This window comes from Rhincodon typus, chromosome 2 (genome assembly GCF_021869965.1).
Source record: "Rhincodon typus isolate 14 chromosome 2, sRhiTyp1.1, whole genome shotgun sequence".
NCBI classification, from domain to species: domain Eukaryota; kingdom Metazoa; phylum Chordata; class Chondrichthyes; order Orectolobiformes; family Rhincodontidae; genus Rhincodon; species Rhincodon typus.
Window position 1 is genome coordinate 69736675 of NC_063333.1, and position 18887 is coordinate 69755561.

At 37.9% G+C, this 18887-nt stretch overlaps 1 protein-coding gene across 2 annotated transcripts in view; it reads left to right on the forward strand.

Annotated features, from left to right (window-relative positions):
* The window catches only part of vps50 (VPS50 EARP/GARPII complex subunit), a 158481-nt gene that overhangs the window by 81853 nt on the left and 57741 nt on the right, over positions 1 to 18887 (forward strand). For both annotated transcript variants that reach the window (XM_048610923.1, XM_048610918.1), the window contains 5 exons: positions 6779 to 6911; positions 11578 to 11669; positions 13683 to 13777; positions 13885 to 13983; positions 16421 to 16511. In XM_048610923.1, the coding sequence (XP_048466880.1) occupies positions 6779 to 6911; positions 11578 to 11669; positions 13683 to 13777; positions 13885 to 13983; positions 16421 to 16511 (510 nt within the window). The remainder of the gene's footprint in view (positions 1 to 6778; positions 6912 to 11577; positions 11670 to 13682; positions 13778 to 13884; positions 13984 to 16420; positions 16512 to 18887) is intronic.

Consider the following 18887-nt stretch of genomic DNA (forward strand, 5'->3'; position numbering starts at 1 on the left):
AGAAATGAATCTGAAACTGGCATCGGGCTGAGAAAATACTGGAATAGTAGTTTACTTTAAGGTAGGATTAAGATCAATGTGCACAATTTAGTTAGTTTCACTGCAACTTCATGTGGTATTTGTAAATTGCTCTAAATATAGTGATTAAGCTGTTCATCTGCAACATATTATAGTAATAAAAATATTAGCTGATTCTGTTTGATAACATAAGCACTTGAATTCAGTTGATTTATAGCCATGGTGACAAACTGTCAACCTTTGAAAGAGTATTACCTAAAGCATTTTCCACAAGGTGGCTTATAATCCAGAATAGGATAATGTTTTGTGTTAAGGAAATTTCAGTCATGGGAGAAGTTGAAATTCAGCATCTATTGCTCCCTCGGAGGCGTGGTTCCAAAGGCAAACCAGGCGATCTTAGTTTGAGAGGTCAGGATGGGTGGTCTGAAAAAGGAAAATATAAGGAAAGGAAACATATTAGTACTTGTGACAGGCTTGAAACAAATTATTTTGCATTGTTGATGTGCGCCCCAAAAAGAACCTTGTTCCATTTCCACGTGTTACTTTTTACTCAACAAACTCGGAAGTGATGTTGAGAGATACTTAAGAGCTGCAGAAGTTGTTTTTGAGAATGCCAGCAAATGTTAACTATTACCCCTCGTGTTTAATGTTGCTGTTTCCCTTCTCTGGGGATATCCTTTATTTAATGATGCCTTGGATTTTTGTCTATTACGCAGGTTTTCTTGAAACTTAATATCGGAGGGTACTGGAATTTCTACAGAGACCAAAATTAGTTGACAAATATGTGGTTCAGTTTCCAAAGGAATATGTTCTTTGAAACAAACAAGTTTTAGCCTTTTAGCATGTGGGTTGATTCAGTTGAAAATGGGGCAGATGTTGAAAAACACGGAAGGACCATCGAATTTATTTCGAATATTTGTTCATGGCATGTGACCATTGCTGTCTAGGCTGACACTTCTTGCCCATGCCTCGTTGCACAGCACAGAGGATGTTGAAAAAACAGCATAAGCCTTAACACTTTGCAGACTGTGCATATGATGGAAATTTGAGCCACTGGGAATTGGTATTTTCCATACACAAAGAAGACTGAAGCCCAAGGTTATTGCACCTTAAGTCACTCCATTCAATCCATTATTGAAGACCAATGACCAAGTGATACCATTTTCTTCAGAATTTTTCAGCACTATTCACCTGAAACCAGCAAGACCAGTGCAAAGGATGACAATTTTAGCCCAGACTTTGTTTGTAAAACTTGGGTTTTTGTAATCTTTACATATGTTTTAAAGAAATATTGTTCTGAAAACCAGTTCTACCAACATAATCAGAAATACATCACAATTGTTTTCTTGTATCAAATCATTTCTAGCTTTTGAGTCATACTTGCCACTAAGGCAAGCCTTGATTATTTAATGAGAGTGAATTTTGGTCTTCGTCAGTGCTAGGCTCAAGTATCAAATTGCAAGAACAATGTTCTGAATTACAACCAGAGATGACAGGCTTCATTTTGTTCTAGAACCTGATCCAAGGATGACGCCTTTTTAATAATTAGCACAAAGTGGTCAGTTTATCATAGTTGGTGTCTGGAAAGGATATCTTACTGTAACCTTCACCACTTTGAAGGCCAAAGGCAGTAGACTTAAGTCATACACTGACAAGACTCAGTCAAAATCCTAGAATTTTCCTTCCAACAGCACTGCGGGTGTGCCTTCACTACATGGACTGCAGCAGATAAAGAAGGCACTCATCAACGCCATACTAGTGTTGTTAGAATTTATATATCATGTCAGTTCATTCGTCCTTAAAAAATGAACTAATTTATTCTAATTGCACAGATTATGTGGATCTTTATGGTGGATTGAAACAATCCTCAACTAATAAATAACATGCGAATAGTAGGTCTTAGTCTAAAAAGGAAGCATTTGCCAAGCTATTTTTCATGAAAATTGTCTGATGAGAACCAAGTTGTGAATCCCCTTAGAATCTCAGCACTATCGCCAACATATAGATAAGTTTGTTGTCAGTGTTGGGCAAGTGCTATTTGGGTCTGTGTGATTGATAGATGTAGAAAGATAATGAAATCAATGTTTTTTTTAAATTTAACTTAATTTTCTAATTAGCCTGTTCAGAGATGTTATTACACACCTGTAAAACAGGTGGGATTTGAACCCGGGCCCCTCAGTTTATGGGTACAGACACCACTGTGTCACAAGAGGGTGCCCCAAAATCTGCCCTGACAGTAAAGGAGAATGCTGGCAGGGCAAAAACATTCAGGGTTTTGCCCCTGAGTGGTCTTGAACCATCAGCCTTTCAGTTAACAGCTGAAAACACTGACCAATTGCTCCATCGAGACCAATACCAAAGATTTATTGGTCTTCTGGGGTGCTGTTGCTGCGAGTGCGATTAAGGGCTTGAAATTAATCTGGGACCAAAAGTTACTGGACAAATGAGATGTATCCTTGGTAACTGGGATTATCAGTGGATTACTTAAATTAGATGATGGGTTTACAAAATCTTGAGGGGCATGGACAGGGTGAATAGTCAAAATCTTTTTCCCAGGATATGGGAGTCCAAAACTGGAGGATGTAGGTTTAAGGTGAGAGGGGAAAGATTTAAAAGGGACCTGAGAGGCAACATTTTCATGCAGAGGGTGGTGTATATATAGAATGAGTTGCCACAGGAGGTGATGGAGGCAGGTACAATTACAACATTTACCTCTGTTACTTCTGGAGCTAAAGATTTTATGATGCAATTTACTTGGGCTCATCTTTCTATTGTTTGGGAATCTACTCAAAATAGCCTTGGCTGCTGAATGAATCCATCAGCATCTCCACAAGCCCAGTCTTCAGTTTTTATTTAATCATTAAAACATAGAACACATGGAATGAGCAGAAGTAGGCCATTCAGCCCCTCAAGCCTGCTTCTCCATTCAGTAGGATAAAGGCTGCTTTGATAATCCTCAATTCCACTTTCCTGCCTTTTCTCCATCGCCCTTGATTCCCTTAAAGATTTAAAAAAAACTATCTATCTCAGCCTTGAATGTACTTCATGACTCTTTACTGCAGGGGGCATAAAGAATGAGTTCCACAAATTCACTACCCTCAGAAGAAATTCCCCCTTGTCTCTGTCTTACATGGGTGACACCTTACTTTTATGCCTTTTGCTCCTAGACTGAGAGATATTCTGGATCAATGGGGGAGTTGAGGATGAGGGGGCAAGCGTAGGAAAGTGATGTGAGGAGTTTCAAGTCAGTCATGATACTATTGAATCCCATAGGTGCTGAACAGCCTACTCCTGTTGTGATTTCTTATCGTCCTATTGCCCCCTTGAGACTAAGGGGCATGGAAACATGCTACAGCTATATCATAATTCCATGTAAAATATGCGGCGCACTAGAATTATGTCTGTATGCATGTAATACTTTTGAGTCAAAGCATTATATTTTTGGATTTTCACAACTTCTGTCCTTTTTTGAGTTTTTCTTGCAACTAGAAATTATAAATGCTTTGCGCTACAACTGTTAAGCTATGCTGCAACACCTCCGAACAATGGCAAAGCTCTAACATAAGAGCTGTAGCTGAAGTTACCTTTTTAGTTTATTTGTGTGAATTCCTTGATTTGGCATGCATTTACACCTACCAAGTTTGTTGTGTCTTTTCTCACATTTTATCATAGTAATTATTGTTATCTTCTTTCATACCATGGGTGCACAGTGGCAGGCTTACTCACATCTTGGCGTTTTTTGTCATTCATTTCTTAAGCTGTACACATTATTCAAAATTTTGACATGTTTCTTAATTTTTTTTTAAGTGTTGCAACTACTTTAAGCTTGTTCCCAGATTCCATTTCCTGCTTATGCTTGCCTCCCATTCTGCCGATTTGTCGGTCACATGACTTCATGTGTGTCAGGGCCAAGAAAAATCAATGCTTGTAAGCATCTTTGCATCCTTCACACCATATCACAATACACTGCATGCAGCGACCCAATATTCTCTCGCCCAAACCCACTTGATGTCTCCAAGGGATTTATCACTGAGGGGAGGCAATGGGCCTAGTGGTCTTATCACCAGACTGGTAATCCAGAGACCAAGATAATGTTCTGGAGAACCGGGTTCGAATCCTGCCATGGCAGATGGTGGAATTTGAATTCAATAACTATCTGGAATTAAGAATCTAATGATGACTGTGCATCCGTTGTCGATTGTTGGAAAAACCCATCTGGTACACTAATGTCCTTTAGGGAAGGAAACTGCCATCCTTACCTGGTCTGGCCTACATGTGACTCCACACCCACAGCAATGTGGTTGACTCTTAATTGCCCAGAGGGCAGTTAAGGATGGGCAATAAATGTTGCATAACAAGCAACACCCTCATCCCGTCAATGAATAAAGGTGAATAAAGGATCTTCTTGGCACCAACAGTTGCACTGTTATTGATACCTTTTAACAATCCAGGAAATAACATTGCCATTCTGGTTGGACATAATGCGGGAGAGGTTGCCTCCCACCTCCAACTTGTCATGGCTTTTCCATGTGTCGTGGTTTTGGCTTTTGAAAATCTGGTCACCCTACTTGGGTGAGAAAACCAGTGTGATGAATGGAAGTTTTCCTTGGTTTCTCTGATCAACTTTTTTTTCCCCACTTAGAACATTTCAGTCTTTCAGCCTTAAGTCTGTAAGGGTTAGATGTAATTGCATGCAGAAATTTCTTTGCAACAAAAAGCCAGGATCTTGAAGGTAAACTTGAGATCACAATAATATTTTAATGTGTTAATTAGCTGCACAGAACTAGTTCCCTTTTTGTAAGCACCAAAGGTTCCAGGTGTCATTTGTTTTAGTTTATACTGCTTAAGATTCGGGCGAACGTGTGAGAGCTGATGGCAAGCTGTTCACCTCAAGCTTGCAACAGTGATTAAAAATGCCTGACCCATCCATCTCAGAGACTTAAATGGGGGTGTGAGGTAGTTTCTAGAGGGCTTTCACACGTCTGTGTCTTTCAGTTTGAACGAACTAAATTTGAAGCATTAAGTGAAGGTGAATGCAAATAATTTGTGTAAAACTGAGAAATATTAGAAAATTTATTGTTTTCACCGGGAAAACTGTTCATGCACTTTGTGACATCAACCAGATGACAGTTTGAAGCTGTTTCTATGAAGATTGATTTATATTTTCCCCAGAAATGTGAGATTCATATGAAGTATCATGATCGAGTTCAGTAGTTGGCATTCAGTTATGATCCTTGTGTAACGACTTAGCTTATTAAGATATTCCACAGTAACTAATATCCTGAGAGAGCTATCTCACCACTGTCTCTCTCACTCCCCTGCACCGCCTCAGCATGGTTGACGGCTTATCCAGTTTCCAGCTTTGAATGAGTCACAATTTCCTACAGTTAATTTAGGGAAGACTGATGACTTTGTCTTCACTTCCACTCAAAATGCTCACTTGAAAAGAGACAAAGTGTTGGAAAACTCAGTAGGTCTGATGACATCTGTGGAGGGAAAAACAGAGTTAATGTTTCAAGTCCAGTGATCCTTTGTGAGATATTTACTTGCTATTGATTTTGTTCCTTTCACTGGCTACTGTCTGTTGCTTAGCTTGGCATGCTGAGTTGAACTTCCAACCCATATCCCACTCCACCACATTTACCATTGCATCAGTTATCGGCTGCTGACTGCTCCCCACCATACCCATCCATGCAGGCTTTTGCTATCTCCAGACTTGACCATTTCAGTGTTCACTTGGATGAATTTTCATCTTCCACCTTCCATAAACTTGAGCACGTATGGAATCATGTGGCTTTTTTCTAAGTGCACACAAAATACCACTCATCCATTATTCCGGTCCTTGCTAATTATATTACCTCGCTCCTAGCACACTGAAACCTCAATATATAAAATTCCCATCCTTATGTTGCAATTCTTTCATTGGTCTTGGTTCCTTTATCTTGATAGTTTCTTACAGCCTTCCAAAATCTGTGTTCCCTGTGACTGTGATCTTGAGTGCATTCCCCTTTTATATTAGAATAGGTGAATATGAATCCCCAATAATAGAATTAACTTGTTAAAGCTGTGTCCCTTCACCTCATTCTCTTCTTTTATGGCATCCAAAGGGCTTAGATCTTTGCATTAGGTCATCTGCCTAGTCTAGCATTTTGCTGTCCACTTTGTTTTTGTATATTCCTGTAAAGTACAGTCTCTCTGGTCATATTGCCTTAACTTTTCTGCGCTCATGTTATTTCTTCCCTCGATTCCAAATCCAACATTTCACTACTGTTTTGATTTCCTGTACCTCACTCAGTCTTAGACTGGAAGTCATGAAAAATCTTTCTCTATCCAGTTTGGTTTTGTGGTCTTGCGGCTTGCAATATTGTCACATTTATGCATCAGATGTTCTGATGCTGGTTGGATTTGATCCTGTCGTGGGTCAAGTACAGACCTTTGTTGCAAGGCTTTTAATCGGTCACTTAGTACTGAAAATCTGGGAATGCTATGGCTATAAATATTGCCCTTAATTCTTGAGACGTTGTGTTAAAATAGAGTTGTGAGTGCTGGGGTAAAAACCTCCACATTCTACTGTTGCGGATTTTGTTTGATATGCAAATAAGCTTGAACAGAAGGGTAGAGAGAAACACATTTCTCTCTAAGTGTATGCTCAGCAGCTAAATAGGAGACCATACTTAGATCTTATATATTTATAATATCCAATTAGTTCTGTGCAATGTTTCTCAACTTTATTGTTTCCCAACTCTATTGTTTCCGACAGCATATTACTCCGGACAGCTACATCCCATGCCTATCCGACCTCTGCAAAGCTCTGTGGGAAGTCATGCTAAGCTACTATCGGACCATGTCGTGGCATGATGAACGTGACAATGAAGAGTCTGTCCCAGCTGCTGGTAGGGGGTGGAATGAAACAGCAAATAAATAAGTTTATAATGTAACACATCAAACAGCTTACTTTGATCAACTGATGTTTTAAGTTTTGAATTGTTATGCCAACAGAACATGGTGCATAATGTTTTGAAGTGATATAATCACAAAGTAGTCTGTGAAATTTCTTCTTGTAATGAGCAGAGGTTTCCTAATGCTCAAATAGAAATACCGTTACCAAAATTCAAGTTGTTACGCTGGCTGAGCAAGGCAGTTTCCACTTGTGTATTGGAAAAGCATAATGAAAACAGTAGAGGAAAGCAAAAATTGATTTTTTTTTCAATACTATTTTTCTTTGTTAGATTCCTAGCTCCACAGAAATCTGTGGCATGAAGTCAATAGAGAGGCAGGTAACTTTCATCCAAGTTCTAGGAATTGTGGGTATGCAGTTGTCAGGATGCAGAAAATTTCTTAAGTCAGTAGTCTCTTCATAATCTGGAAAATAGATATTTCAGCATATGACTTAGAATGACATTTGTGCTAAAAACATTAAAAGTACAAGAACTGTTAACTTCTCCTAATTGCACAATTATGTTGTTTAGTGAAAGCCATATGGCAAAACAGTAAAAGGTTTTCGAAAAGGTGACTTTCATCCTATTAGTATTTACCTCCAATGGCACTTACTGCTAAAATCACCTCTATAGCAAGTGGTGGCATTCTTGCTAATTTTCATGTATAAAGATTCATTTTTCCTGAAAACATACACTTAAGATTGTGGTTTCCACAATAGTTTATTAATCCTTTATAATAATACAAGATGGTGAAGGTTAAAAAAATTCAATTACATTGATTCCATGTCTGTCAACTTCTTAACTTTTTAGTGATAGCTTCCCTGAGTTTAACGTTAAAGAGGGAGTGATGTATTGATTGAAATGTTGTCTTTCAGATCTAAAAGATCCTGTAGTGATATTTGAAGATGGTCAGGGTAATTCTCCCATTATCCAATGTCACACTGCCAATCATCATGGCTAAAACTGATTGGCCCAGATTTTCAAATTACTGTTTGAGCGAATTTGACCAAATGCAATCCTCTTTTTAAGATTGCCCAGTTATATGTCATAGATAACAAGGTGTAGAGTTGGATGAACACAGCAGGCCAAGCAGCATCATAGGAGCAGGAAGGCTGATGTCAGTCATTTTTCAGCCAGACTTCCGAGTTTAGACTGTGCCAGAGAAAATGGAGTCAAAATCTATTCCGTGCCAGAGCAGCGCTGCCAAGACATGCTCTATTTTTATGGCACTGTCTGCTGTATTTTAGGAATCAAATTTTTTATAGGTCTCAAAACCACTTTTGCAGCTACCAAAGAGAGGCACGTGTGCAAGGTAAGTGAGGGGGACAAGGTGGCAGATGGGTCGGTGAGGGAGTTGGATATCATGTAAGTAAGTGAGTCAAAACCCTTGGAAATTCACAACTTTGAGGGACTCTCTCAGTAGCTTTCAAATGCAGGGGAATTGCCCATCAGAAATTTTAATTTCCTGGTCAGTTTCCTCAGTTTCTACCTCAGGGTTTCCATGTAGTCCTGACATGCAACTCCAGTTGATGTTGCAGAAATGGTTCTACCAATTGGGAATTCCAGGCAATTATCTGACTGTTTATATCATTGTTGTTTGGTGCAATTTTAATCCACATTAGTTTGCAGGTTTGTTTCCAACATTGCAAAAGTGGTGACGCTCCATAGCCAGTTAACTACACGAGAAATTTGTTTTGGAGATACTGAGGTAATCAAGGTCATCATATAAAAAGAAGTTCTTTTTAATATATGTAGAGAACAGGCCTCATTGCGTTAAGACAAATGTAAGCTGTAGCTCTAAATTGCAAGTACAGCGCTATGTAAATTATATTGACAAAGGTCAGTCTTGACCGTACTCATCTTCAAAACCATTGTTCCATGATCCAATTCAACATTGTCATTCGCCAGGTACTTTCAGGCACATTCCATTCCATGCCAGATCAGGTCTTCATCTTTCCTAATCATATGGGAAGAAACCTGAATTACATATGCTCTGTTGGACTGTCAGCCTACCTCAGTTGTAAATACTGTCAACTCTGAATTACAAGATTATATCGCACAACAATAAATGCATCCAATGTCGCTGATGTTGGCAAGTCTGCTCATGTCCAGTGACAGAATTTCTGCAGAGTTTTTTGAATAAGCAAAATGAAACACAAATAAAACAAGATACTAAAAGTATCTGCAATGGGAAAATGAGGCATTTAAGATTTTTAAGTCTTCAATAGAATGAATACTGAACAATAACCGACATGCTAATAAAGTTGGAAAGTATTGAGGTGAAAAGGGAGAAAGGGGAGAGGGGGTGAACACATGATTTAGGGAGTAATGTCTAAGTCATAGAGCACAGAAACAGACCCTTCGGTCCAACAAGTCCATGCTGAACATAGTCCCAAACTAAACTGCTCCCACCTGCCTACTCCTGACCCATATCCCTCCAAACTTTTTTCCTATTAGTGTACTTATGCAAATGTCTTTTAAATGTTGTAATTGTACCCGCATCCACCACTTTCTCAGGACGTTCATTCCACGCGTGAACCACCCTCTATGTAAAAAAAAAAAAAAAAAAATTCCCTCATGTCTTTTTTAAATCTCTCTCCACTCACCTTAAAAATGTGTCCCCTAGTCTTGAAATCCCCCATACTAGGGAAAGACAACTAACATTAATCTACCTATACCTTTATTTATTTTATAAACTTCCATCAGGTCATCTCTCACCCTCCTGCACTCCTGTGAGAAAGGTCCCAGCCTATCTAGCCTTTCTTTATAATTCAAATTTTCCATACATGGTAACATCCTGGTAATCTCTTCTGAACCCACTCCAGCTTGATAATATCCTTCCTATAACTGGGCAACCAGAACTGGACACAGTATTCCAGAAGAGGCCTCACCAATATCCTGTGCAACCTCAGCATAACGTCCCAACTCCTATACTCAGATGACTGAGCAATGAAGGCAAGCACACCAAATGCCTTCCTACCCATCCTGTCTATATGTGACACAAACTGTAAAGAATTATTTACTTGTACCCCTTGGTCCTCCTGTTCTACAACACTACCCAAGGCCCTACCATTGATTGTATAAGCCCGATCCTTGTTGTACCAAAATGCAATACCTCGCATTTATCCAGATTGAACTTCATCTGCCATTCTCCAGCCCATTGACCCATTTGATCAAGACTCCTTTGCAATCTTAGAAAATCTTCTTCACTGTCTACTATGCCCCTAATTTTAGTGTCATCTGCAAACTTACTCACCATGCTGTCTATATTCCCATCCAAATCATTTATATAAATGACAAAAGAGGACCAGAACCGATCCCTGTGGAACACCTCTGGTCACAGGCTTCCAGTCCATAAAACAACCCTCCACCATTTCTTTCTGTCTCCTGCCATCAAGCCAATTATGTACCCAATTGGCAAGCTCACCCTGAATCCCATGTGACCTAACTTTACTAATTAGCTGCCCATGCGGAACCTTGTCAAAGGCTTTACTGAAATCCAAATAAACTGCATCTACTGTCTGCCATCAACCTTTTTGGTAACTTCCTCAAAAAACTCAATCAGGTTTGTGAGACAAGATTTTCCTCACACATGCTGACTATCCCTAATCAATTTTTGCCTCTCTAAATGTCCATAAATCCTATCTTTTATAATCACCTCTAACAATTTACCCATAACCAAAGTCAGATTCACAGGGCTATAGTTCCCCCGATTTCTCCTTACAGCCTTTCCTAAACAAAGGTGCAACATTAACCACCCCCCAGTCATCAGGCTCCTCACCTGTAGTTACAAATGATGCAAATATTTCTGCAAGGGGTCTTGTAATTTCCTCTCTTACTTCCCACAACATTTTGGGATACATTAGTTTTTGATCTTGGCATGTGTATAATGTTGGCAAGATAGCATTTACTGAAGTAAGAATTGGTAGTGACCTTTTGTTTCAACTACTGCATTCCTTGAAGTCATGATGCACCCGTACAAGTGGTGATCGAGCAAGAGCAGTATTCTCCTATTCATGGAAGTGGAACCACTTAGCTCTGTCTACAGCACGTTTCCATTTCCACCAGGGTCACTGGCGGCTGCCATCACAAATAATCCATCTTTTTCTTTCCCCATGCTTTAACAAAGACACAGAAGTCAATTGAGATAATCTTTGTATTAAGATTATATACCCTTTCAATTCCTCTCTTCCAGCAGTATAACATGTTTCTTAATCATATGCCAAGTTCAGCCTGAAGTATGGAATTACTTATTAGGCTGCTCACCTTTTGGAATCAAATGTGACTTTAAAATCTCATGATAGTCCTTGGATAGATATATAACTTGCATGAATTATAATTCTTTAATCTTATACCATTTATTTCCCATCCATTTAGTTACTGACCAGCTTTGATAAGATATTGATATGATGGATAGTTTCACAACATGACGAAAATCAGGCATGTGCTGTAAACACAGAAAAAAAAAAGCCTAGCTCTGACAAAGTTGGTGGTTGATTTGAAATAAAGGCCATATGACAGCAGCGATATGCATCGAAAAGAATTAAATTAATTAAGAACTGTACACCTAATATAAGAAAAAAAATTGAATTTAGCAGAAATGTGCTTTTTATTTATTCAGATGGCCGTACTGAAATTTCCACGGATGATGCCAACTTTAATCGAAGTTATGTGAAAAAGAAATTGGAACATGGCCTTTCTCGTATCTGGCAGGTTTGTGCCTCATTTGGTGAAAGATCTTTATTTTTCAATCTACCAGGTGTTTTCTATTTTATATCTCTGGGAATTTTGCTGTTTTAGAACTGCAGTACTTCATTAAAGGATTCTTGTTCATTCTATCATAAAGTCTTGCAGGTTTGAAATCTTCCGCACTTTTTTGCTATGTAACCTTTTCTGTAAATTAGCTTTTGTGTAGAGCTTGAATGTGAGATTTGCAAAGTAGTGTTACAACATTACCAAATATGGCAAGTAAGTGCGCTTTTTTTCTATATAATCATGATTATATTTGGATCTCAATCTACAAACAACTGTGATGCTGGTAGTTCTCCATTTCAACTTAAACATGATTTTGTATTGTGCTGTATAGTTAGAAATGGTCATTTGAGATGACTGGATCTAGAATGTGCAAGTGAGCCTCTGTTACTGCACACTTATGCATGTAAGAGGCACATGCAGAAGTCAGCGCAACAGGAAAAAAGTTGTGTTTGACAAATTTATTAGTTCTTTGAGGATGTAATGAGCAGTGTGGATAAAGGGGAACCATTAGTTCCAGTGTATCTGAATTTAGAAAAGTCAATAAGGTGCCACATAAGACAAGAGCTCTTGGCATCTGAAAAGCAACATGCTGAACATCTGAAATTTTAAAAAAAAGGTGCAGGAGAAATTTAGCAGCTCTGAAACCATTTGGAGAGAGAGAAACTGAGCTAATATTTGTCACTATTCTAACTTTGAATGATAAGTATCTCCATTACTTTACTATTTTAAGAGCTGGGGTTAGTATATGAGCATGTATAGAGAATTGGCTGACTGGAAATAGAGTTACAATCAATGGATCATTTTCAAGTTGGCAAATTATGACTAGTGGAATATCACTGGAATCATTGCTGGGGCTTTAACTATTTCCAATCTAAATCAATAATTTGGAAGTGCAGCGTGTATCGTCGACTAATTTGATGACGACCTATAGGTAGGTGAAAAGGCCAGTTGTGAAGAGGATCAGTTGAAATCATAAAGGATGTAGATCAATTAGGTGAGTGGGCAGAAGTTGGCGGATGGAATATCATGTGACAAAATTTTAGGTTGCCCACGAGGGTAAGAAGATTAGAAAACCAAATTATTATTTAAATAGAGTGAGACCACAGAAAGGTGCAATAAAGGGAATCTAGGTGTTGTCATTCATGGCTAGCAAGTTAATATGCTGGTGTAGCAAGTAATCAGGAAGGCAAATGCAATGTTGACCTGTATCACAAGGGGATGGTAATATTGAAGTAGAAACTTTGATTATACTGTGCAGAGCATGTGTGAGACCACACTTACAGTACTGCATACAGTTTTTGTCTCATCCTTTAAAGAGTGGTATGTAACATTGAAGGTTTGTAAAATTGATTTCTGGGATAATGGGGAAGAGTGCAGATTAAGCCAATGCTGGTTGAGGTTTAGAACATTGAGAGATGACTTTCTTCCAACGTATAAAATTCTGAACAAAATTGACAGGATTTGCACTAAGATGGTATTTCCCCTTGAGGGGAATCTAGAAATAAAAAGCATAATTTCAGAATAAGGAATTACCTATCTAAGGCAGAGATGAGAAATTTCTTATTTTAGGGTCGTTAACAACAGGGATTCGCTTTTCTATATAGCAGTGGATGCTGAAACTTGAATAGATTTCAAGCTGAGAGAAACAAATTCTTGATCTACAAATGGATCTTGGTCGTAACTGAAAGCTAAAAATGAACCAATTGCATGGATTTGAATAGGAGTGTAATGCTCATTTGATGCAGTTCATTTTTGATTTAGCTATGGGATTTGGGAAACTGGTATGTCTGTCTAATATTGTCATGAGTATGACCAATAACATCGCAAAAATCTACAAGTCTTTCTACAAGCAATAAAATTTAATTTTGCTTTAGTACTTTGATTTTGACTTTAATCTCTTAAATTATGAACTTAATGATTTTAATTTTGAGTTCTTGTACTGATTTTGATTGTTGTATTCTTGTTCTCTAGGATGTTCAATTAAAAGCAAAAACATATTTGCTTGGAACAGATTTATCCAGTTTCAAGTATGACGATTTTATTTTTGTACTGGACATTATTAGCAGGTATTGGACAATACTTGTACAGAACCAGCATTGGTTTTTTTTTGATTCTGTGTATTTGTATGTACTAAATTCATTTAAAATCTCACTGTTATTTGTTTGCAAACCAGATTGATGCAAGTTGGTGAAGAATTTTGTGGCAGTAAATCAGAGGTGCTGCAGGAGTCTATTCGAAAACAAAGTGTGAATTATTTTAAAAGCTATCACAGGTAAAAGTTATTTACTTCTGTAAGAATGCTTTCTATTTTGGTCTTGAATGTGAATGTGGGTGTTGCTGGCTAGGCCAGCTTTAATTGCCTCACCCTAATTGCCCTTTACAATGTTGGGGAGCAGTTTGCTTGAACTGTGTTGTTAGGTCAAAATCCTGGGAGTCCAATCCTAACGACAGCTATTGAAGTCATTCCAGAGTGCCCTCCCCACCCCCACCAATCTCGAAGAAATGGTTCCTTACTACGGAGCAGGTCTCTCACCTGCCTGAATTAAAATACATTCTCATCTTCATGCCAACACTATTTCTCCTTGCATGCTATAAGTTTTCATACTACCTCCCTTGTCTCTGTTACTTCACCTATGAAGAATACACAAGAAAAGTTTGCCCTTCAATGCTTGATGCCTGTTCTGTTAATCTGCTCGATGATGGGTGGTCTATAGTTATTGTTAATCAACCTGTTCAGACATCTAGGGCAGGTGGGACTTGAACCTGGACCTTCTGCCCAGAGGTCACTCTGCAGCAAAACAGCCATAAATGGGTGATCTATTTACTTAGCTCCTCTCTTTGGTTCTATATCACTTCAGAAAAGTTTTGTAATTTTTAATTCATCTAGCCTTTCATCGGTTTTTATTTACAAAAGCTGGATTTTCACTAACTTTGGGCAAAGTACTACTTGTTAACATCATCTTTGAATGGCTTAGTTTTAATTTTAAGGTTATTCCCTCCTGGAAGCAATTGTTACTCACTGTCTAGTCTATCAATTTGTTTAATTGTTTCAAACACGTGAATTATATCACTCCCTTAACTAGTTTAAGGGATATCAGACTAGTCTGTGTGATATGTCCTTAATTTAATGCTTTTAGCCTTGACTGTTGTTCTGATGAATTTGTGCTACTCCTTCTCCAAGCTAATGTATTCTTATTGATGTTAGACACCCAGAAGTAAATGTAATACTTAAACAAAAACAGAAATTGCTGGAAAATCTCAGCAGGTCTAGCAGCATCTGTGAAGAGAGAGTTAAAGTTTCAGGTCTAGCTACCATCAGTTGTGAGGATGAGTCACTGAACCCGAAAAGTTAACTTTGTTTTCTCTCCACAGATTTTGCAAGACCTGCTGAGATTTTCCAGCAATTTCTATTTCTGTTTCAGATTTCTAGCATCCCCAGTTCTTCCAGTTTTTTGGTAATGTTTAAACTGCAGATTAACTACTTCTCAAACTAGCACCCTCCAAGATGGACTGCGTGACTATCAGGCTGCTCCTTGTACTACAGCCAAAATAGCAGCAGTACAAAACCACTCAAACAATAGACTTTTAAATTAGCGTGAAGTACATCTACATCAAAATCATCATTTCTACCATCCACAGAATTACTTAAAGCTGTCCAAATAAAATTCTTGGCTCTTCACTTTTTAAAAAAAAAAATCTGGCTTTTTTCCATGGACCTAGCCTTTAGATTGTGATTCTGTTTTTAAGTCCTGAATTGTCCCTGTACTCAAAACGGTGTGATCATTAGTGCCAGAAGGTCCAGCAGGAAATCAGGCAATCCATGTTGGGGAGCTTTCAATTTTGCTACAAAAATGCATTTAAAAAATACAGAATACATAAGTAGGTCACCTCTGCTTTAACAAAGACTCAAAAAAATTTCACTTCAACTTGAGAAAAAAAATTTGCTTCTTGCTGCACTTGAAAATCTAGCTACCAATGTTTGAGAGGCTCCCAAATACATTTTGGGGATTCTTGAATTTAGGAGTTGATTGTGGACAGTGTTGTGGGTGGAAACTTAGTCACATAAGACTGTGGGTAAATGTAAAATAATGAAAAGACATGCACAACATGTTTGTGTTAAAAACGTTAGAATGTTTTGAACACGTTAGTGCCATAGCTGCTCATCTTTGAGTGCCAATGTGAAGATACTTCCAGGCCTTTTACTTCCATTTGGGCTTGGTCCAAAAAAAGGCACTTTATACTGCATTCCTAATTGTTCCCATTCTGTGAACGCAGATATGATTTTGTACAGTTTTGAAATGTAAATGCTAGTGGATTTTAAAGTGATGAATCATGATAATTTTGTGAAGGGAAAAGTTGAAGCTGCTATGAAGTTTACTTTCAAAACTGCTTCAAAGTGTTCTAAAGCTGACATTGCTAGGTGGAAAGAAGGAAAAGAGAAATTTATAAACCCGAGTGTGTTTACCATCCTAAACCATTTTTTGTACAAAATAAAACTGTTATAATTAAAAGACTACATTCATTCCTCTGTACCTGCAAGAGCTCTGTTCCTGAGTCTCCCTGTAAATGATGAAAAAATGATTAAAAATCATGGATGCACAATTTTTGCCCATGGATGTTTATTTTTGTGAGTTTTTGGTGCAGATTGGCGAATTCAGGATTTGTGATTTCACAGACACGGAGGATTTACAGTTAACTTCTTTTTGTAGAATACGCCTTGAAGAGCTACGAATGTTTTTAGAAAATGAAACTTGGGAACTATGTCCTGTGAAATCAAACTTCAGTATTTTGCAATTGCACGTAAGTGATCAATTAGAAATGGAGTTTGTCAAGCTTTGTTAAATCCTCAAAGGAATTCTTTCAGCTTCTGCCATTTTAATTCCCATTTAATTGCCAATCTCTGTCTCCTATCAGTCACCTACTCTTCTAATCTTGTTTTGATTTTATTTTGCCACTGAATCCTTGGGTCTTAATCCTTCCTCTTTCTGGTAGTCGCATCTCCATTGCTCGCCTCACCACATTTGTCTCTCCCTCACAAGTCTTGGTCTCTGTATGCCACTATGTACCACTGCATACTACTGCTGACATCAACCCCTGAGAAACCCACTTCTTCCATTTTAAAAAAAAAAAAATGACTGCTATTCTCTTGTTTCCTGTAACTTGGGCAATTTGTGTCCATACTGTAACTTCCCTTTGATTCCACAGGCTCTACTTTGGCTGACAAGCATGTTATCTGACAATTTATTGAATATCTTTTGGAAGTCCTTGTACATTATATCAACTGCATCACTCACATCAAGCCTTTCCATTGCGTCATCAAAAAACACTGAATCAAGCAAGTTGACTAAATTTACCCTTAACAAATCCATGCTGGATTTCCTTTGTCCAAGCAAATTGTTTGTCCTCAATTATAGTTTCTGAATGTTTTCCAGCTGCTGATATTAAACTAATTGGTCAGTAATTGCTAGGCATATCCTGTGATAAAAGCATATAATATGTGGTTTTTATTTTGAAGCTTGGGTTCTAAACTAACGGTAAATGGGTTTTTGGGTTTTAGTCCTTAGTTCTGTGAAAGTGGTTTCTTAAGGGTCAGAAATTCATCGCTTTTACCATTGGGTCAAAACAGCCTTCCTTATAAATCACATGACTCAAGCTAAATGACTCGGCAAGCCATCTGGTGAGGTAATTGCTGAAGTTTTATGAAGTTGAGCATTTACAATTTACAGATAGAGACCAGAGGCCAAAACTAGGTTCAGATTAGAAGAAAGAACCATAGAATCAGATGTGCTGGTTTAGCAGCCTCCAAATAGTCCATGTCAGAAAAATGCAATGAATTTGCCTGTGTCTCAATTAATAATCTGGCAAATATGCAGAAAGTTGCCTAAAGATGACACCTACAACCTCATTGAGCAAGAAATTAGAGGGTTGGAAGGAGTGACACTTAACTAGGGTTAATGTCAGTAAAGGATCTTACGAGGTAAAATGTTCAATCTTTGTTTTTGCTATTTATGATGAGACCTTTCCGACTTGTCCATATATAGTTTTTTCTATTGTGTAATAAATTTATGTTCTTTTATTAACAGTGTATTGGTGGTCTTGTGTGAATATGTTCAATGATTGACCACCACAGTAACCAAGGTGCAAAAAGAACTGCCGTCATCAATTCAGGTTTTACTCTGGGATCTGACATGTCCAGTATTGCTGTCAGCTGTGTTCATAAGAATTCTGGTGCCCTTTTTAAGACAAAGGTGTAACATTTTCAAATCTCCAGTCCCACGGCACCAACCCTTTATGAAAAGAAGGTCGGTGGATTATGCCAAGTGTCTCTGCAGTTTCCAATATCACATTCTTCATTATCCTTGGATGCATCACTTCTGGTGATTTATTAATTTTAGGTGCAGCAAGCCTATCTAATACTGTCTTCGTATCAATGTTTAGCTCATGCAGTCTTTCAACTAACTCTTCCTTCACTATAACTTGGGAAACATCATCTTCTATGTTAAAGACTCCGTTTGGTATCTTGTTTTCTCCCTTTATCAATTTCCTTCATGCCCTTCAGTTGTCCCCATCTTTCCTTTTACTAACTTTTTACTATTTGTCAGACCAAAGAAAACTTTTGAGTTCTGTTTTCTCTTAGCAAGTCTCTTTTCAAATTTTATTTGCTTCTCTGGTTTGTTTTCCACTTGTCCCTGAACCTTTGATATGAAGACTGTTTTCAATTATATTAGCATTTGACATCTGTCATCTGCTTCATGTGTACACACATTTGTAATTCAGGAAACTCTGCATTTAATTGTGCTGCCTTTCTCCTTATGAAATTATACCTGGATTGTACTGAAACTGTCTCCTCTGTAAAGGCAGAAAATTACTCATAAGTTTAATTTATTTCACCACATTTCATTTATGATTCCCACATGCACAATGATTGGCTCCTAGCTTTGTGTTTGGTTTGAAGTTTTGTGATTCACATTGTAATGTAAGCCCTTTGTTGCTACCTATTTAGATCTTAGTTCAAAGATCCTCGTTGTCTGCAGCCCACTTGATCTCTAAGCTTTATTCCTTTTGATTATCTTCAATATTTATTTCATCTTCATTAATAATTACACTTATCCTGAAGATTCTCCCCTTCCTAGTAGGAAAACAGTCCTTTATTTCAAATGCAATCAATGACATTTT